The 19,185-nt window shown below is 38.2% G+C and overlaps 1 protein-coding gene and 1 long non-coding RNA gene across 7 annotated transcripts in view; both read left to right on the top strand.

Annotated features, from left to right (window-relative positions):
• The first annotated feature begins 2,188 nt into the window (after positions 1-2,188).
• LOC134321277 (uncharacterized) lies at positions 2,189-11,332 on the top strand. The gene is made up of 2 exons (XR_010013829.1): positions 2,189-2,384; positions 11,174-11,332. It is a non-coding gene; the product is annotated as an uncharacterized LOC134321277 (long non-coding RNA).
• A 368-nt stretch (positions 11,333-11,700) lies between these two features.
• The window catches only part of nrxn1a (neurexin 1a), a 267,067-nt gene continuing 259,582 nt past the window's right edge, over positions 11,701-19,185 (top strand). For all 6 annotated transcript variants that reach the window (XM_063002922.1, XM_063002923.1, XM_063002921.1 and 3 more), the window contains exon 1: positions 11,701-12,412. In XM_063002922.1, coding sequence (XP_062858992.1) covers positions 11,701-12,412 — 712 coding nt within the window. The remainder of the gene's footprint in view (positions 12,413-19,185) is intronic.

Below are 19,185 nucleotides of genomic sequence, written 5' to 3'. Positions count from 1 at the left end.
ACTAAATAAATAACTTAAAGAAACACCTAAACAGTGAACAGTAAATAAGTAGCATTTTTGGCTTCTCCTATACTTAGGGGTCAATGTAGTTGGCAAAGTTTTTATGTGAGATGCCCTTCCTGGCACAACTTATTTTTTATTCGGGCTTGGGAGCGGCACAGAGTGCACTGACGAGACACATTCGACTAGCTCGGCTGTTTTGGCTGCCCATTCGGGATGTTAGCCAATCATGTATGTGCAGATGACCAATTGCACTGCTGAGAACCCCAGATCCCTTGATTTCAGCAGTAGTGAACTTGCATACTTTACCACTGCACCACCCAAGCACCTTTGGGTAATTAAGTAGCGTTCTGCTTCTTCTTCCTTCCTCGTGTCCAGCCGTCATCTATATCATGTCCTTCCAGTAGTTAACACTGGCAAGCACGGCTGCATGTGGTTCGACCAGGTGCGTTGTGGAGCTGAGCATTCTGCAAAACACTCACATTAATAGTAGAAACTATAACTTAACCAGTTATTAAGTACTTATTCTTATTATTATTAAGAACTTTTTTTTTTAATTAACAGCTTGCTTTCAAAATTCTCTCTGGTTCTCTTAATTTAAATTGTTGCTGGTGGGTCAGTTTTAAGTAAGTTGTTACAATGCCAGCTCGTAGCCAGGCTATAGCAAGGTCTTTGGTTACTAGGAATGTAATTAGAAGGTTGCTGGTTTAAGCTCCACCACTTCATGTATTTTGTAACAACTGTAAGTCACCTTTTCATGAAAGTGTCTGCTAAATGCCATAAATTTAAATCTGTCAGGACAGTGTCAATGTCATACCACCAATATTATGTTCAATGGCTATCAATCTGATAATTGAGGGTTTTTGACTCCATTTTCACCAAGCAGGTCCTCTCTCAATTCAGGGACACAATATAATGGCTGACCTTGCGGTCTGACCCCAACTTTCAAGTGCACTAAGATATGCAAATGAAAGAACCTTATCAGAATATATGTCTATTACAAAGGTATTTTTTTTTAATGAAAAAAAGATAAATTATATTACTTAAACATTCTAAAAACAAACTGGTGGTTGCTATGTTACCACATCAATGCCTCCACAATGCTGTATTTATGTTTAAATACTTGTTAATAATGATTATAATGTTAACACACAGCAAGGAGGTCCTGGGTTCGAAACCCAGGTGGGGCGGTCCAGGTCCTTTCTGTGTGGAGTTTGCATGTTCTCCCTGTGTCCACGTGGGTTTCCTCCGGGTGCTCCGGTTTCCTCCCACAGTCCAAAGACATGCAAGTGAGGTGAATTGGAGATACAAAATTGTCCATGACTGTGTTTTATATAACCTTGTAAACTGATAAACCTTGTGTAATGAGTATCTGCTGTTCCTGTAATGAATGTAACCAAAGTGTAAAACATGACGTTAAAATCCTACTAAATAAATAAATAAATAATGCTAACAAATCAAACATACATACTGCCACAACTGTATGAATGTAAAATAATTTACCCCCCACACACACACACACCAAGGCACTATGGTGGTGCAGCACTTAGCTCAAGGTTCCTAAGGACCTGGCTTTAAACCTGACCTATGGTCATCTTTTATAAAAGGTTTGGTATGTTCTCTTTATCTCTGTGTGAGTTTTCTGATTTTCTATCACATCCCAAACACATTGAGTGTGTAATTCTTTGTGATGGACTGGCGTAGTGCCCAGGATGCATTCCAGCCTCGAGTCCAGTGTTCCCAGAATCAGGATAAAGTGATTAGTAAAGATGAACAAATACATGTATTGATCCATAGCGCGCTAGATAATTCAATAACGTTTTTGCACCGTACCAAATTTCATCTATCGTTCTGGTTTTGCTAACGCAGGATATTAAGGGAAACTGATCATTCCCAGTACACAGTACCACGCCTGAGCTGCCGTTAGTGTTGATGCTGCCGCTGTCCATGGTGCTGCAGCAGCCACGCCCCTCTCGGATCTCCGGCTCCGCCCACCCTCCCATCAAAGAACTAATGGACCGAGTCACGTGACTGCATGTCTCTGGGTGCTGACGGCGCCTGGTGAAGCTCTGGCGCTTTTTTTCGCTTCAACACCAAGAAGCAGCTGCTTCCCCTTTTCACTCGAGCCAAGTCTATGGTATTATTACTATTATTTTTTGAAAGTATATCGCGTATTGCTGGGTTTAATTTGTTTAACCCCTCTACACTTGGAGGATCTGCACCCGTAACCGCGCAGTTCTGATTTCTTTTACCTCGACATCAGTGCTGTGAATGTATTCGTCCAAATAAATAAATAATAATAAACAACAACAAAAATCGATGCGGAAACCATCAGCAAGCCGATCAGGCCGATCGAGGAACCACGCCATGGACTTTATGTCAAGGTAAAAGAGCCTTCTTGTTTATCTGTCATAGCTTGTTTGTGCACTGCTGTGCTTTGCTTTCTCCTGAGAAATTCATTTCAGCTCGGAACCGCATCCAGCATCCTATAGGTTACATGTCAGTATAATCAGTTTTCGCTTTTATGCTTGCATGTCATCTAGTTTTCATCTCACACTGCGCTTTTGCAATCACATTTGTGCAATAATTGACTATCCCATGTCCCGACATTAATTGGTATAGGCGGGAGGTACCAGGGCTTCTAGTTTAGGCTGAGGATGGAACAGATGCATAACTGACTGATCTATCTACTGCACTGATCAACGGTTTCACTGTCACGGATTATTTTATACCTTAAGACATTATAATACAATGCCATTATCATTTAGACTCAAAAATCAAAGGCATAAGATAGTAGTGATAGGTAGTAAATAGATAGGTAGGTTCTGTGCGCAGCTGAATATTGGATCACCTTCATTCACGTTCTGATTTATAAAGAAAAAAAAACGCTTATCGCTTATTTAATGTTATATTACTGTTATCTCGTTTGAATCTAATGCCTTACACTGTTAATTCTAAGTGTTTATTTATTTCATTAGTAAATAAAATGTAATAATGTTAATTCTGTGTTCCACGAGGCAGATTAAACGACTCTGAACGCTTTAAGCTGGCTCTAAGTAAAACCACGGACTGTACTAATGGGAATGAAAGCGCGAGATGATTGGCTGAGAAGTGTTGACTGACAGCCCGGGGGCAGGACAGCATGCAGTGCCGTTATGCGGGATTTGGTTTAAAGATTCTCCCTCGTAGACACCTGAACGAAACGAAATCCACTCAGATTACAATTTAAATTATTATTAAAGCTCGAATATGTACTACAACCACAACGCAGCTGTGTATTTGAGTTGTAAGTTGGTTTGAACTAACACCAAACTAACCTGCAAGATACTGTCTTACAACCTTTCCTGCTTATCCTTTAACATAGCGCTTACCAGTGTAAACATGTAAACATTACTTTTCAGAAGTGCTTAATTAAAGCATAAAATATGTAATTTAACTCTATGTGTGTGTGTGTGTGTGGGGGGGGGGGGGGGGGGTGTACCCTGATTTTGTAAGTTTACCCCCTTACAAAGACTTGGGGTCATATCCAGCATTTCTCTGCTCCCAGCTCCCTTGAGATCATTGACAAGCTCCTCCCGTGTAATTCTGGACTGACCTCACCTTTCTCAGAATCATTCTTACCCCACCAGGTGAGATCTTGCATGGAGCTCCAGAGTGAGGGTGATTGACTGTGATCTTGTATTTCTTCCATTTTCGAATTATCGCACCAACAGTGGTCTCTTTCTCACCAAACTTCTTGCTGATGGTCTTGTAGCCCATTCCAGCCTTGTTCAGGTCTACAATCTTGTCCCTGATGTCCTTTGATAGCTCTTTGGTCTTGCCCATGGTGGTCGAGAGATTTGAACGGAAGAAACTGATTCTGTGACAGGAGTCTTTTATACAGGGACAGGACTAATTTGTGTGCCTTTTGTGCACATAACCGGTCTGTGGGGGTCAGAATTCTTGCTGGTTGGTAGGGGATCAAATACTTATTTCCCTTAATTAAATACAAATTAATTTATAACTTTTATTTAATGTTTTTTATCTGGATTTGTTGTTGATGTTCTGTCTCGGTTAAAATAAACCTTCCATAAAAACTATAGACTGTTCAAGTCTTTGTAAGAGAGTAAACTTACAAAATCAGCAGGGGATCAAATACTTATTTCCCCCACTGTATATATACATACATACTTATATATATATATATATATATGTGTATATGTATATATATATATATATATATGTATGTATATACAGTGTATCACAAAAGTGAGTACACCCCTCACATTTCTGCAGATATTTAAGTATATCTTTTCATGGGACAACACTGACAAAATGACACCTTGACACAATGAAAAGTAGTCTGTGTGCAGCTTATATAACAGTGTAAATTTATTCTTCCCTCAAAATAACTCAATATACAGCCATTAATGTCTAAACCACCGGCAACAAAAGTGAGTACACCCCTTAGTGAAAGTTCCTGAAGTGTCAATATTTTGTGTGGCCACCATTATTTCCCAGAACTGCCTTAACTCTCCTGGGCATGGAGTTTACCAGAGCTTCACAGGTTGCCACTGGAATGCTTTTCCACTCCTCCATGACGACATCACGGAGCTGGCGGATATTCGAGACTTTGCGCTCCTCCACCTTCCGCTTGAGGATGCCCCAAAGATGTTCTGTTGGGTTTAGGTCTGGAGACATGCTTGGCCAGTCCATCACCTTTACCCTCAGCCTCTTCAATAAAGCAGTGGTCGTCTTAGAGGTGTGTTTGGGGTCATTATCATGCTGGAACACTGCCCTGCTACCCAGTTTCCGGAGGGAGGGGATCATGCTCTGCTTCAGTATTTCACAGTACATATTGGAGTTCATGTGTCCCTCAATGAAATGTAACTCCCCAACACCTGCTGCACTCATGCAGCCCCAGACCATGGCATTCCCACCACCATGCTTGACTGTAGGCATGACACACTTATTTTTGTACTCCTCACCTGATTGCCGCCACACATGCTTGAGACCATCTGAACCAAACAAATTAATCTTGGTCTCATCAGACCATAGGACATGGTTCCAGTAATCCATGTCCTTTGTTGACATGTCTTCAGCAAACTGTTTGCGGGCTTTCTTGTGTAGAGACTTCAGAAGAGGCTTCCTTCTGGGGTGACAGCCATGCAGACCAATTTGATGTAGTGTGCGGCGTATGGTCTGAGCACTGACAGGCTGACCGCCCACCTTTTTAATCTCTGCAGCAATGCTGACAGCACTCCTGCGCCTATCTTTCAAAGACAGCAGTTGGATGTGACGCTGAGCACGTGCACTCAGCTTCTTTGGACGACCAACGCGAGGTCTGTTCTGAGTGGACCCTGCTCTTTTAAAACACTGGATGATCTTGGCCACTGTGCTGCAGCTCAGTTTCAGGGTGTTGGCAATCTTCTTGTAGCCTTGGCCATCTTCATGTAGCGCAACAATTCGTCTTTTAAGATCCTCAGAGAGTTCTTTGCCATGAGGTGCCATGTTGGAACTTTCAGTGACCAGTATGAGAGAGTGTGAGAGCTGTACTACTAAATTAAACACACCTGCTCCCTATGCACACCTGAGACCTAGTAACACTAACAAATCACATGACATTTTGGAGGGAAAATGACAAGCAGTGCTCAATTTGGACATTTAGGGGTGTAGTCTCTTAGGGGTGTACTCACTTTTGTTGCCGGTGGTTTAGACATTAATGGCTGTATATTGAGTTATTTTGAGGGAAGAATAAATTTACACTGTTATATAAGCTGCACACAGACTACTTTTCATTGTGTCAAAGTGTCATTTTGTCAGTGTTGTCCCATGAAAAGATATACTTAAATATCTGCAGAAATGTGAGGGGTGTACTCACTTTTGTGATACACTGTATATATATATATATACAGTGTATCACAAAAGTGAGTACACCCCTCACATTTCTGCAAATATTTCATTATATCTTTTCATGGGACAACACTATAGACATGAAACTTGGATATAACTTAGAGTAGTCAGTGTACAGCTTGTATAGCAGTGTAGATTTACTGTCTTCTGAAAATAACTCAACACACAGCCATTAATGTCTAAATAGCTGCAACATAAGTGAGTACACCCCACAGTGAACATGTCCAAATTGTGCCCAAATGTGTCGTTGTCCCTCCCTGGTGTCATGTGTCAAGGTCCCAGGTGTAAATGGGGAGCAGGGCTGTTAAATTTGGTGTTTTGGGTACAATTCTCTCATACTGGCCACTGGATATTCAACATGGCACCTCATGGCAAAGAACTCTCTGAGGATGTGAGAAATAGAATTGTTGCTCTCCACAAAGATGGCCTGGGCTATAAGAAGATTGCTAACACCCTGAAACTGAGCTACAGCATGGTGGCCAAGGTCATACAGCGGTTTTCCAGGACAGGTTCCACTCGGAACAGGCTTCGCCAGGGTCGACCAAAGAAGTTGAGTCCACGTGTTCGGCGTCATATCCAGAGGTTGGCTTTAAAAAATAGACACATGAGTGCTGCCAACATCGCTGCAGAGGTTGAAGACGTGGGAGGTCAGCCTGTCAGTGCTCAGACCATACGCCGCACACTGCATCAACTCGGTCTGCATGGTCGTCATCCCAGAAGGAAGCTGACGCACAAGAAAGCCCGCAAACAGTTTGCTGAAGACAAGCAGTCCAAGAACATGGATTACTGGAATGCCCTGTGGTCTGACGAGACCAGGATAAACTTGTTTGGCTCAGATGGTGTCCAGCATGTGTGGCGGCGCCCTGGTGAGAAGTACCGAGACAACTGTATCTTGCCTACAGTCAAGCATGGTGGTGGTAGCATCATGGTCTTGGGCTGCATGAGTGTTGCTGGCACTGGGGAGCTGCAGTTCATTGAGGGAAACATGAATTCCAACATGTACTGTGACATTCTGAAACAGAGCATGATCCCCTCCCTTCCAAAACTGGGCCTCATGGCAGTTTTCCAACAGGATAACGACCCCAAACACAACCTCCAAGATGACAACTGCCTTGCTGAGGAAGCTGAAGGTAAAGGTGATGGACTAAACCCAATTGAGCACCTGTGGCGCATCCTCAAGTGGAACGTGGAGGAGTTCAAGGTGTCTAACATCCACCAGCTCCGTGATGTCATCATGGAGGAGTGGAAGAGGATTCCAGTAGCAACCTGTGCAGCTCTGGTGAATTCCATGCCCAGGAGGGTTAAGGCAGTGCTGGATAATAATGGTGGTCACACAAAATATTGACACATTTGGGCACAATTTGGACATGTTCACTGTGGGGTGTACTCACTTATGTTGCAGCTATTTAGACATTAATGGCTGTGTGTTGAGTTATTTTCAGAAGACAGTAAATCTACACTGCTATACAAGCTGTACACTGACTACTCTAAGTTATATCCAAGTTTTATTTCTATAGTGTTGTCCCATGAAAAGATATAATAAAATATTTGCAGAAATGTGAGGGGTGTACTCACTTTTGTGATACACTGTATATGTATATATGTATATATGTAAGGTCTTTTTGTATTATTAACTTTGGGTAAGTACAAAAACACCTTTGGGTAAGTCGGAAGCTATAAAACTGGTTTAACCCTTTCTGATTAACACATTAGATAACCTGCACTTTATTTAGAAGGTTGACATTATATATATTAGGTGGATTTTTAATAAGCCACATCATCTGTTAAATTTATTGATGTCTTTTCAAATTTAATGTACTAAAAGAAAAACCAAAAACAGTTTCTTTACATGACTGTCACTGCAGGTGCCACTTTGTTAGGATTACTAACAAAGATTTTTACTACAATGTTGTTCTAAAGAAGCTGGCTGAAATTTAGCAAAACAGCTATTGAATGGGTAGAATGTAGTGCATCAGAACAACCTTGTTACAACACCTGAAAGTGTCTGACTACCTATGTTTATTCAACACTGTAAATGTAAAAAAAAAAAAAAAAAAAAAAAAAAATAGCTGTAGTAACAATGTCTTGACCACACGGTTGTTTTTGCTTAGTATTTTGTTTTGATTGAACACATCACAGACTGCAAACATGTCATAGGGCAGAGTAGAATTTGCATTAACAAAATATTACAACATTTAATCTCTTAATTTCTAACACTTACATTAGCAAACACTAATCTTTGATAGATATTGCTATTGATAGTTATTGCTAGATAAATGGCATTGTTTGTAATTTCACATTAAGCTTGAAATTGTTGACCTATTGAACAATATTTACAAACTTAACTTTGAATGCTAGACAAATAGCTCAAACTACAGAACTTCTGACTTATTATATTAAAAAAAAGAATCAGCTGTTGATCTCATTTGTGTGGAGTTTAATTTGCCTTTATAAATGTTCTTAACATTCACTGCCAGTTGCTAACTAAAAAAGATTGACGTATGAATTTTCCATATAAATAATACATTTCACTTTGACTTTGTTAACTCACTCATATAATGTAGATTTTACAAATCCTAATTAATTCCTAGCTAGATAGGTAAAATAAACTTGTCATTTGTAAGTTATGTTTAGAACATCTCAATAAGAGCTTGTTGGGTAACATTAGCAAACCTAATAGAACATTTCTGAACATATCAATAATCCTCACTGATAGTAATATGGGAACTTGGACTGATTTATTATTAATCACCAAGTACATTTTTTAAAATCCTTATTGTTAATGCTAATTAAAAAGATAACCTCATGATTATCTCATGTTTTTGGTTGTTAAAGGTTACGAAACAGATAATGGTTCTTTAATGCATTTGTGCTCTAACCTTAAGTTTGTTTTTTTTGTTTTACAAAGATCATCTAAAGCCACCTAACTAAATAACGAAGACTAAGGTTAGCACAGGCTACTGTAAGCTAATGTTGGGGCTTTATTTAAAGTGGTAGTGTGGTTTATGACATCCACAGACTAATTAGCTTTCATTTTTACCTCATTAATAAGAGATTAGGAGGAAAATCTGTGAATAAATGAAAAGAAAATGAGAATGTTACCAGGCAACCTGAATGTGTTAAAACCCCATAGACTTCATCATTGTGTCTTAAACAAGGGTTTAGTCCTAGCTTTTTTCACAGTATTTTTTTCCATCTGAGAGAAACCATGAGTTACAGATGCAGAAATGACGTGTTTGCAATTTGTCATATGGCTTGTTGAGTGTAATTGCATTGTTAATCCATTTGTGCACATTTTCCCTTCTGATTTCATGTATATTAACATACTAGAATGTTGCTTATGAATCCTAATTTAAAGACCCTAAGCTGACAGCCAGCAAGTAGCTTGTAAATTTATTGGCACTGTTAAAATAGTACTCCACACAAATCACAGTTCTGCCTCTTGCACCTTTGACACCTTTTGCATATTAAAGTGCTGTGGAAAAGTATTTACCCCCTTTCCAATTTCTTTTATATTTGGTAATTTGTGACATTTAAGGTTTCAGATTTCCAAGTCATTGAAATATAGGATAAAGACAACATGAGTAAACTCAATCGACAGGGGCTTAGTTTTACTAGCCACACCCATGATTACTGCCAGGCCTGTTTAATACCTTAATAGAACCTGTCTGGCTCTTTGAAGCAAGCTAAAACAAAACACGATCCACAAATGCCTGCAAAAGAAGAAATAGAATCCATTTGCAGATATTTCATCAAGATATAACTATACTGTGCCAAAAAGCCACTAACAAAAAGGGGGAAAAAATTGCAAATAAACAAGCAGTCAAGTTATTCAAAACAGTAACAAATTAAAGACCCTAAAATAGCCACAACCTGCAATAGTGAAAGTGGATAGAAAAGGGATAGTGCAGAAATGAAAACTGGATGTCATGATCTCACAGGCAACCCCAGCTATCCATGACAAGCCATCACTGGAAGCAGAACACACAGGAAACTCTCAAAAACTGCTGGCTCAGATATAAATGAGCAGAACCCTTTACCCTTTCACTGGCACCTCCTGTGAATAAAGTAGTTTTACGGGGGGCTGTTCCAAGAAATCAAAAGAATTGCAGACATCCCAGGTCAACAGAAAACCTGACCAAGCAATCCGGCGTCATGACTTCAGAGAAAATGCAAGTGTGCCACCAATGAGCTGGAGAAAAAGAAAGGGAGAAGCTGTGATATATAGGAAACCTTCCACATGGATCAAATTAACATTCATGGTTACCAATGAAGAGTGATTGACAGATCACACACTGTCTTCATGCTCTGTCTGCCTACTAATATAGGCAGCAAGAGAATCTTAAAGTGGGTGAGCTGCTGAACCCCATTGTGCAGCCACCCTGTTACAACTCATCATTTAACTTATAGATAGCACTCAAAATGGGAAAAAGGACAAATTTTGTACCCATTACCAACCACCAAAAATCCTTACTTTATTCGCAAAGTTGAATCAGTTTATCTGGACACACGTCTCTACATCAAACTTGTGTCCAGATGACCTGATTCAACTTTGTGGATTTGTGTATCTGGATTATTGAGCATGCATCTAGAGGTCCTTAGTTGATTCATTGTTATTTATGAATGCATGTCTATGTGAAAACATTTTAGCCAGCATAATGGAATTTTCTACTGTTTGACCACTAGAGTACACTTGCCCAGCCTTTATGCTGCCTCTCTAATTTTACATACTTTCACATTACTTAGGTGTGGCATTTACTATGCAGTGTTACTATTTGTCTTGGTCTTGTGCCTGGCACATGACATTCAAATAAGACGATGTGAACCTGACATAGTAAGCACTTTTTTATAACGTTACATTGACATTTGTCAGTGTTTAATGGGATGGCATTCCATTCTAAAGGTACTAGATTAACAGAGCATTATGAATATAGAGAATATGTGGGGGAAAGAATATTAAGTTAATCTAGTAATATTGGTTAAAATCCAGATGATTCAAATCAGACAAATCTTACCATTTTTAACTCTTACCACTTTTACTGTTACTGTGATCTTTAATTGAAAAAGATAACATCAGCACTGGATCAAATTTATCACTGCATTAGAGTCATACATTAATGTTTACATTTGTTTTTACTTCTTATCAATTTTATTACTCATGTTTATGTCCAACATGATTAACTTTTAAGAAATTAAACTAAAGGATGTAAGTTGTGTCTGTATAAAATGTCATATTTCTTCTGTGTTGAAATTAAGTCCATTATTTTTTTTGTCTTTTCAGATCATGGATCAATATGTCAAAGTGGATGTGATTAGGAGACTGGAAACTCTGACGGCCCTACAGGGGCCTGCAAATTAACATCGCATTGAGAATTTACATTGTTTTTTTTTCTCCTTTGTATCAACTTGACACTTGGTTATTACAATGACTACTAATTAACCTAATGTTTTGACTCATGGCAGCCCAATTCAGTTAACTGTAAATACAGGATTTTATGCGATGGATATCTTGACAGAAACGTTCAACTGTAGCTCATATAGCTTCCACTGAAACAATTTGGAGACCTTTTAAATATCTAGATTAATTTCTGCTTAGTATTTTAGCTGTTTTTATTTTTAATTAATGTTTGGCTCACACGGCATACTAGAGAGCTTTTTTTTATTATGTATAGTGGACGATGAGTGATGTAAAATTATCCAAAAATTATAGCACTCACCAGGAACTCATTTATGTTCTAGAATTGGAAAAGTAAGCCAAGTAGGCATATTACATTTAGATTAGTCTCGTTATCCCTATTTTAATTCACAATGAGCTTCTCTACTCGCAACAGTGTTCACATGATTTGCATAGGCCTACTTGTTTGTTGCCTGGTAGACATAGGGGCTAGCATGGAGTTCACTGGTGCTGAAGGTCAGTGGGCAAGATTCCCAATGTGGAACGCCTGCTGTGAAAGTGAGATGAGTTTCAACATGAAAACGAAAAGTGCTCACGGACTCCTAGTGTACTTTGACGACGAGGGATTCTGTGATTTCTTGGAACTTCTTCTCCACAACGGTAGACTCAGTTTGCGTTTCTCAATCTTCTGCGCAGAGCCTGCAACCGTTCTATCCGATACCGCGGTGAATGACAGCCGCTGGCACTCAGTTATTGTTCGCAGGAATTTCAAAAACACTACGTTAATTGTGGACGAAGAAATCAAGTGGGTGGAAGTGAAGTCTAAAAGAAGGGACATGACTGTTTTCAGTCATTTGTTTTTAGGAGGGATACCTCCCGAACTGCGATCTTCAGCTTTGCGCCTCACGGCTGCGTCTATCAAAGACCAGGTTCCATATAAAGGATGGATAACCGATTTGAAGGTGAATGGCTCTGAACCAGTGCTAAATGGTAGCGAGGGGATCAGCAATGACATTTGTAAAGCGGACCATGTTTGCCTTAACGGAGGAGTTTGCAACATCGTAAACGATGAGCCCATATGTGATTGTTCTGAAACAGGATTCCAAGGGAAAGACTGCAGTGAAGGTAGGAGCCATTGTTATTTTGTTAAAATGTCTATTTATTTATTTCTTTTTATTTCTTAATTTTCGTTTAATTTAACACATTTGCACTAGTAACTCAATAGGACGTGCATGTTTACATCATGTTTGTTTCGGGCCTCCAGTGTGGCCATGGACCATATTACATCGCATTGTTTGAGTAGCACTAAAGGCCAGTGTTCAAAGCAATGGCCAACATCATAATATAAATGATTACCATGACTCTTGTAGATTAATAGATAGATCCATAAAATATGAATTAATTACATATAGATAAGGGACAAATAAATAAACCTTCAAATTAGCAGAAGAACTTAAAAGTGCAGTGGCATACATTTCATAAACATCAGAAACTCTACTTGAGGTATAAAACACTATTCTTGTTCATTATTTTGATGATGTGGGTTGTCTAACACTGGTCCAAAATCTTCAAATTGGTCTTCAGATTGGTAAAGATCTGGTAAAGGAAACTGAAACTTGTAATTTAGCAGCTTCTCAAACCCTGGAACAGACCACTCCCATCAGTATAGATGGTCAGATAATATGGTGTTCAAATACCCTTACTGATTTGAGGTGAGGACAACCTGACCCAAAAAAAACCCTTACTGCAGAAATCAGGCATTCAGGCATGTACTTTTCTCTTGGTATTTGCACACACATACCATAAAACACTAGCTAGTTAGGCACAGTACATGACTGAAGCTCCTGCCATTTGTCATGCCATCCTGATAATAAACCCTCTTTCAAAAGTCAGTGAAAAAACCCTAAGCATATGCATTTGTTCTTGGTCATAATAGCTTGCCATAAAAATCATTATTTTAGGATTTTTTACTAACATATCTTCAATATAATACATTGCTGACAGAACATTTTAATGACCAGTCCATTTTAGGAGTCTGTATGGCATGAATTATCAAACTGAATAATTAGTAACCTGTTTCATATCTCAAACTGGTTTTGCTTTTATTATTTTTCTGTGCCAACAATCTCTTGGATAAAGATGGACATTGGAAATGCTCTTGTGATAAAGAAAGAATCCATCATACCCATCAGTCAGGCATAAATCATTTTCCTGTATCTCTGTATGGTTCTGGTTGGCTGTGCAGATACTAAACCTCTTTGGTGTCAGCTTTCACTTTTTTTCTGAATTTCCTGTTTTTATTCCATTGTGTAAGGTGATCTTGACCCAATGTTGATGGTTTCTGTCGTGGTTATGCCTCAGGATTGCCTTGTTGCCAAGGAAACTGTGTTTCCAGTTAGGAAGTTTTAGCCTAATGTAGAATTCAGACGGTATCTCTAGCAGACAGTACCATTTGCATTGCTTTAAACAGTTTTGAGCTTTTATGCTCTTAGGGTACTGGAATTTGTGTGGTGAAGGTGGTGTGTGCTTTAGTCATTGATCTGTTCGGCTGAAATTGGGTGCGTCAGAGATTACGTATCGAGGCACACACTTTGTGGGATGTGTGGCGTCACAGCACAAGTAACATAGAGACATTTCATTGTGGATAGGTAGTACAACAAAGTGTGGAGGTTATGACACAAAATACAGTTTTAGAAAGACATTGTGGGCTCCCTCAGTATCTAATTTTGTTGTGTTTTTGTCAAATGAGGTCAGGGCTAATAACAAAAATGCTAATTGCTTTGTAATGAGCCGGGAAAAACAACTGTCATTTTATAAATGCTTATTCAGAAAGTCTCAAACTTTTATGTGTCTATTTTAAGCTTCAAGATTAAATTTGTATACAAATTTGTATATGTGACAAGGCAAATTGCCCATCTCTCCTTTGTAACAGATTAAGGGAAAATAACACAAAAAGGTAGTAGTAGTACTAATAATAATAATAATTATTATTATAATTATAATGAAAATCAATAAAGATATTAGTAAATCTTACAAAATACAAAGCCACACTTCCAGCGGTGGCTGGTTATGTATATTTTCTCTGTCTCCCAAAGCCATGTTGCTAAAAATGCCTGTCATTTGTGAACTCATTTGTTACTCATTTCATAGATTTTTTTAATTTATGAGAAAATATGCAGTAATAGGAAGCTATTTAAAATAAAAAAAACATCTTGAACAATTGTGCATCTTGAGCCTCTTTTCGTGGAACTTGTGGAACCCTGAACCCTGACCATCCCAAAACTTACAGACGTAACAGAGAAAAGAGAAGCTTAATTGTCTGGTTTCTTTCAAGGTTTCTTCCTGTAATTTTAAGAGAGCTTTTCCCTTCCACTGTCGCCCTTGTCTTGCTTAACAGTGGTTTTTGGTCAGTTGGTCCTGGAAAGTTGCTTTGAGACAATGTCCATTGTAAAAAGCCCTATACAAATAAATTTGACTTGACTTGGACTAGGTCTTTGATAATGCAGACAGAAACATAATTAAAAACTGGACATTTTGCTTCTTTAGTCTATAGACTGTGGTGATGTAAAAATGCACATTGCATTCCAGTCCCATCATCTTTATAAATTTAGCCCAAAGTGTTTTTAAGTCGAAATATTTAAATTAAAACAAAACTGTATCAATGCATTTAAAAATTACATTGGATTAATTTTAATAAATTATTTTTCAAATATTTATATTAAGTTACAATAAATTAAAATACTGATATTAGTGTATACAGTAATATCTACATAGTATTTGCTAGGGCTGGCACCGATCTGATACTCGGTATGTATCGGTATTGGTCCGATATTGGCCCAAATCACTGGAAAGTGTAATCCGATCCGATACTGTTGCTTAATGTAAATAACACTTAATTTAAAGGTCATTGTTTGTGTGTAAAGCAAATAACACAGGAAGATACGTTCCAACAGAGTGCCGTTTATTGCCAGCTCACTTGGCAACTGCCGTAACAAGGTGCATCTTGATGACATCATTAACACGTGCCACTGATCTACAACTCATCCGCAACAGCTATTCAGAAATTAAAACACACTGATCTAACTAAACTTTTAGCATTTAAAAAAATCATCTACTACTGCCACATCTAAATACACTGTTTAAACACAATAAAAATTGCTTTATAAATGATAAATCACTCACCTGAGATAAAGAAAACCTTGTCTTGTCCTGGCTTGGAGATCTCTCACATCCTCAATGAATAATCCATTAGTGTTATGAAATAAAACAAACTACACTGTTTAACGGAAAATCTCAACTCTGCGTCAATTCTAATTGGTCCATCGCGTTTGATTGACATCCACATCTTACAATTGTACACACTTTGAACTACACGCCGTAAAAGCGAGATGTGTCACGTAAACAACAGCTCAAACAGAAGTGAAACCAAAAATGCTGCTAAATGTTCTGTGTGTAAAAGTTAAAATAAAAACAGCAGTTATAGTGATGTTGTAGGTTCTGTATTTATTCCTTTATAATATGTGTTTCACAGTCTGAGCATTGTTATTTAGATAGCTAGTTTAACCATGGTGCATTGAAACATGTATTATTACTGCTTAGTTGTTTGAGAGGAGAAATGACGGTATCGTATTGGTATCAGCATATACTCAATTTGCAGTATCAGTATCGGGCTTAAAAAAGTGGTATCGAGCCAGCCCTAGTATTTACTATATAGTAATAGTAGATACTATGAGTTATGATAGTGATAATAGTATTTACTTGGTTTAGCACATCACCATTAATGCTGCGAGTAGATTTCATTTAAGAGATTTTATTTTTCATTAGACTTTGTTTTAAAGCCTTCAATTGAAATGCAAATGGTTTAGTTAATGGCACACCCAGTGCTCTCATAATATTATTGTCATACCTCATTACGAATAGAAAGATTGGGTTGAAGGATGCCGAAGAGCTGTAATAATAGAATCACACAGGGGTATGCCTTCCCTTTCATCAAATTTGAGATACGGTCAGCCTGAACCTTCACTATATTGTTGCATCATTGTTATCATGCACTTTATGGCAGTAAAGAGGGTGGCAGAGCATTAAAACTTAATGCTTTGTGCCACTCAGATGCTTGCGTAAAGCATTCATATAGACATCTTCATGTCTTTTAACTCCTCTTAGCCTAATTTTGGCCTGTTTCGCTCATTAATTCTTAATGTGTTGAGACAGAAAGTCTTTGTAGCCATACTTCCCAGAGCACAATGAATGCTACAGACCTCATAGGCAAAGATATCTGTCAGAATCCTCTGTTTTTTGTGCATTTTATTTAGGAAAGGTGCATTGTGTGGATTTAATGTGTTTAATGTGCACAAATGCTCCGTCACTCTCTCGACAGGCAGTTGTGGTAATGACATTCTTTATCGAGGCAGGTGTTGGGCACTCAGTGGGAGAGGCTGACTGCACTGCAGACAATAACAGTAATACATGTAATTAGATATTTTTTGTGCTACGGGCAAGGCTGTGATCGTGGGGTTTATTAGGGTATTTATTACAGACTAGCATTAATGCTCACTTTGTTAAATGTAAGCAACATAAAGATTAGTTTGGACTCAGCAGCTGCTCACCAGTACTTTACTGCAATGAGTGTATGATGTGTAAAGTGTGTGTTTGTGTGTGTTGAAGAAGGCTGTTTGAAAAAGCAGTGGTCATTGGTATTCATGGAGCGTTTGGGTCAATAGTGAAGCAGTTAGCAGGGTTTGTTTGTGCAGGCAGGTGGTTTGATAATTCAGCCTTTATCTGCTGAATTTAAATGTATTTATTTATTTATTTAATTATTTATTACTGTTAAGACCTTATAGACTGTAGTTCTAAGTTATTTTGGGGCAAGATATGAGCTTAAATTAAGAAACATATAATATATCTGTCTGGAGCCTGAATGCATAAGGTTAAACTTTTGCCATTAGCAAAGTTTAATGAGTTTTATCAAGAATATTAACACATTATTTCAAGATGTAGATGCAGTTATTTAAATAGCTAAACAGGCCCAAGTATTGTGGCCCTAGTAAACCTTAACCTTATTTTAGTCATATTTTCTAAGGCTAAGCACACAGGGACAGCTACACAAACTTCAAACAATTAGTGGGGATGTAAATAAATAATACAAATGTAAAAATACATTTATAAATATATTTATAAATGCATAACAAAGGCACAATAAATTACATATTTACACACATTCGTCACTTTTTACATATTTACACTCAAATATAGTATTAAATGGCTTCCTTTTAACCATGTATGCTCTACTCGTAGGGTACTATATTAGTTTTGCTGCATATGTAGCACATTATGTACTTAATAGGACCACAGCTGGGATTCAGCCACAGAAACTAAATAGAAAAACTGAACTAGATAGACATAATGGAATGTACTGATATGTACTGATCTATTTGTAATTCCTAATCTTGACATGGCTGCATGCAATAAACTGAAGGTTAAACAACAAAACATAACCTTCTTTCCTAGCATTTAAAGCTGAATCCAACTACTACAGATAGGGATTTTCTCTGTTAGCTTATCTGAATGGAGCTTTAAATGATACTAAGCCTTCTAATCTTTCATTGAAGGAGAATTAGAATTAGGACACATGGTATACAGCTTGATGTCAGGGATACTGATGTTGGATTACATAGGGTAAAAATGTCTAATACTACTATGCCATGCCATTAGACATTATATATTTTTGTATTCGTAGTACGATTGTTAAAAATTAAAAGCCCCTGAACAACTTAAATAAGGGCCAAATTGTGATAGTTAGATGACTGGATCAGAGACTGGGTGTTTAAAACGTCAGGTCTAGTCAGGTGAAGTATTGCTGGGCAGTGGTTAGTGCCTATTAAAAGTGGTCAAAGCCAGTGAACTGGTGAAGGCTAGCTTGTCTTGTCCAATCCAACAAAAGAATTAAAGTTGCACGAATTGCTGATAGAATTTAATGCAGACCATGATAGAAATATGTCAAGACGAGTGTCACAGCATGCAGCCTAGTCACAGACCATTTTGGCCTAGCGGTCTAGTGGTTCAGGTACTGGACCAGTAATCAGAAGGTTGCCAGTTCAAGCCCCACCATTGCCAGGTTGCCACTGTTGGGCCCTTGAGCAAGGTTCTTAACCCTCAATTGCTTAGACTGTATACTGTCACAACTGTAAGTCACTTTGGATAAAAGCGTCTGCTAAATGCTGAAAATGTAAATGTAAATTGTAATGGATAGATGACTGGATCAGAGACTGGATGTTTAAAACGTCAGGTCTTGTGAGGTATTGCAGGGCAGTGGTTAGTGCCTATTAAAAGTGGTCAAAGAAGGTAAAGCCAGTGAACTGGTGAGAGGATCGTGGTTCACTGTGCGTGGGGATGAAAGGCTAGCTCCGATCCCAGTCTCATCTGATCCCACAAAAGAACTACTGTGGCATGGATTGCTATTAGAATTTAATGCAGACCATGATAGAAAGATGTCAGAAGACAAGCGTCACAGCATGCAGCCTAGTCACAGACCAGTCTGAGTGCCCATGTTGATTCCTGTCTACTGGTAAAAGCACTTTTAAAAAGGATGTGGGATGTAAGCATCAGAACTGGACCATGGAGCAATGAAAGAAGGTGGTCTGGTCTAATCAATCACTCTTACATTATGAGAAAGGCCAGGGTGCATGTCTCTTACCTGGGAAAATGTGTAGTATTTATGAATACTGCATAAAATCTTGAATTTATTATCTAGAAGTTATATCGAACATGTTACTCATTTAAAAACAGAACATATTCCAGTTGTTTGGTCAGTAATTAGTAAAGATTAAGTTTTACTTCTAGATTTGGCGTAACAAGAAATAGCAAGCCAGCTGGCAAAACACACATGCTGTATGTATTTT

This window comes from Trichomycterus rosablanca, chromosome 10 (assembly GCF_030014385.1).
Source record: "Trichomycterus rosablanca isolate fTriRos1 chromosome 10, fTriRos1.hap1, whole genome shotgun sequence".
Taxonomy (NCBI): Eukaryota; Metazoa; Chordata; class Actinopteri; order Siluriformes; family Trichomycteridae; genus Trichomycterus; species Trichomycterus rosablanca.
This window is presented reverse-complemented; position numbering and strand designations above follow the sequence as displayed.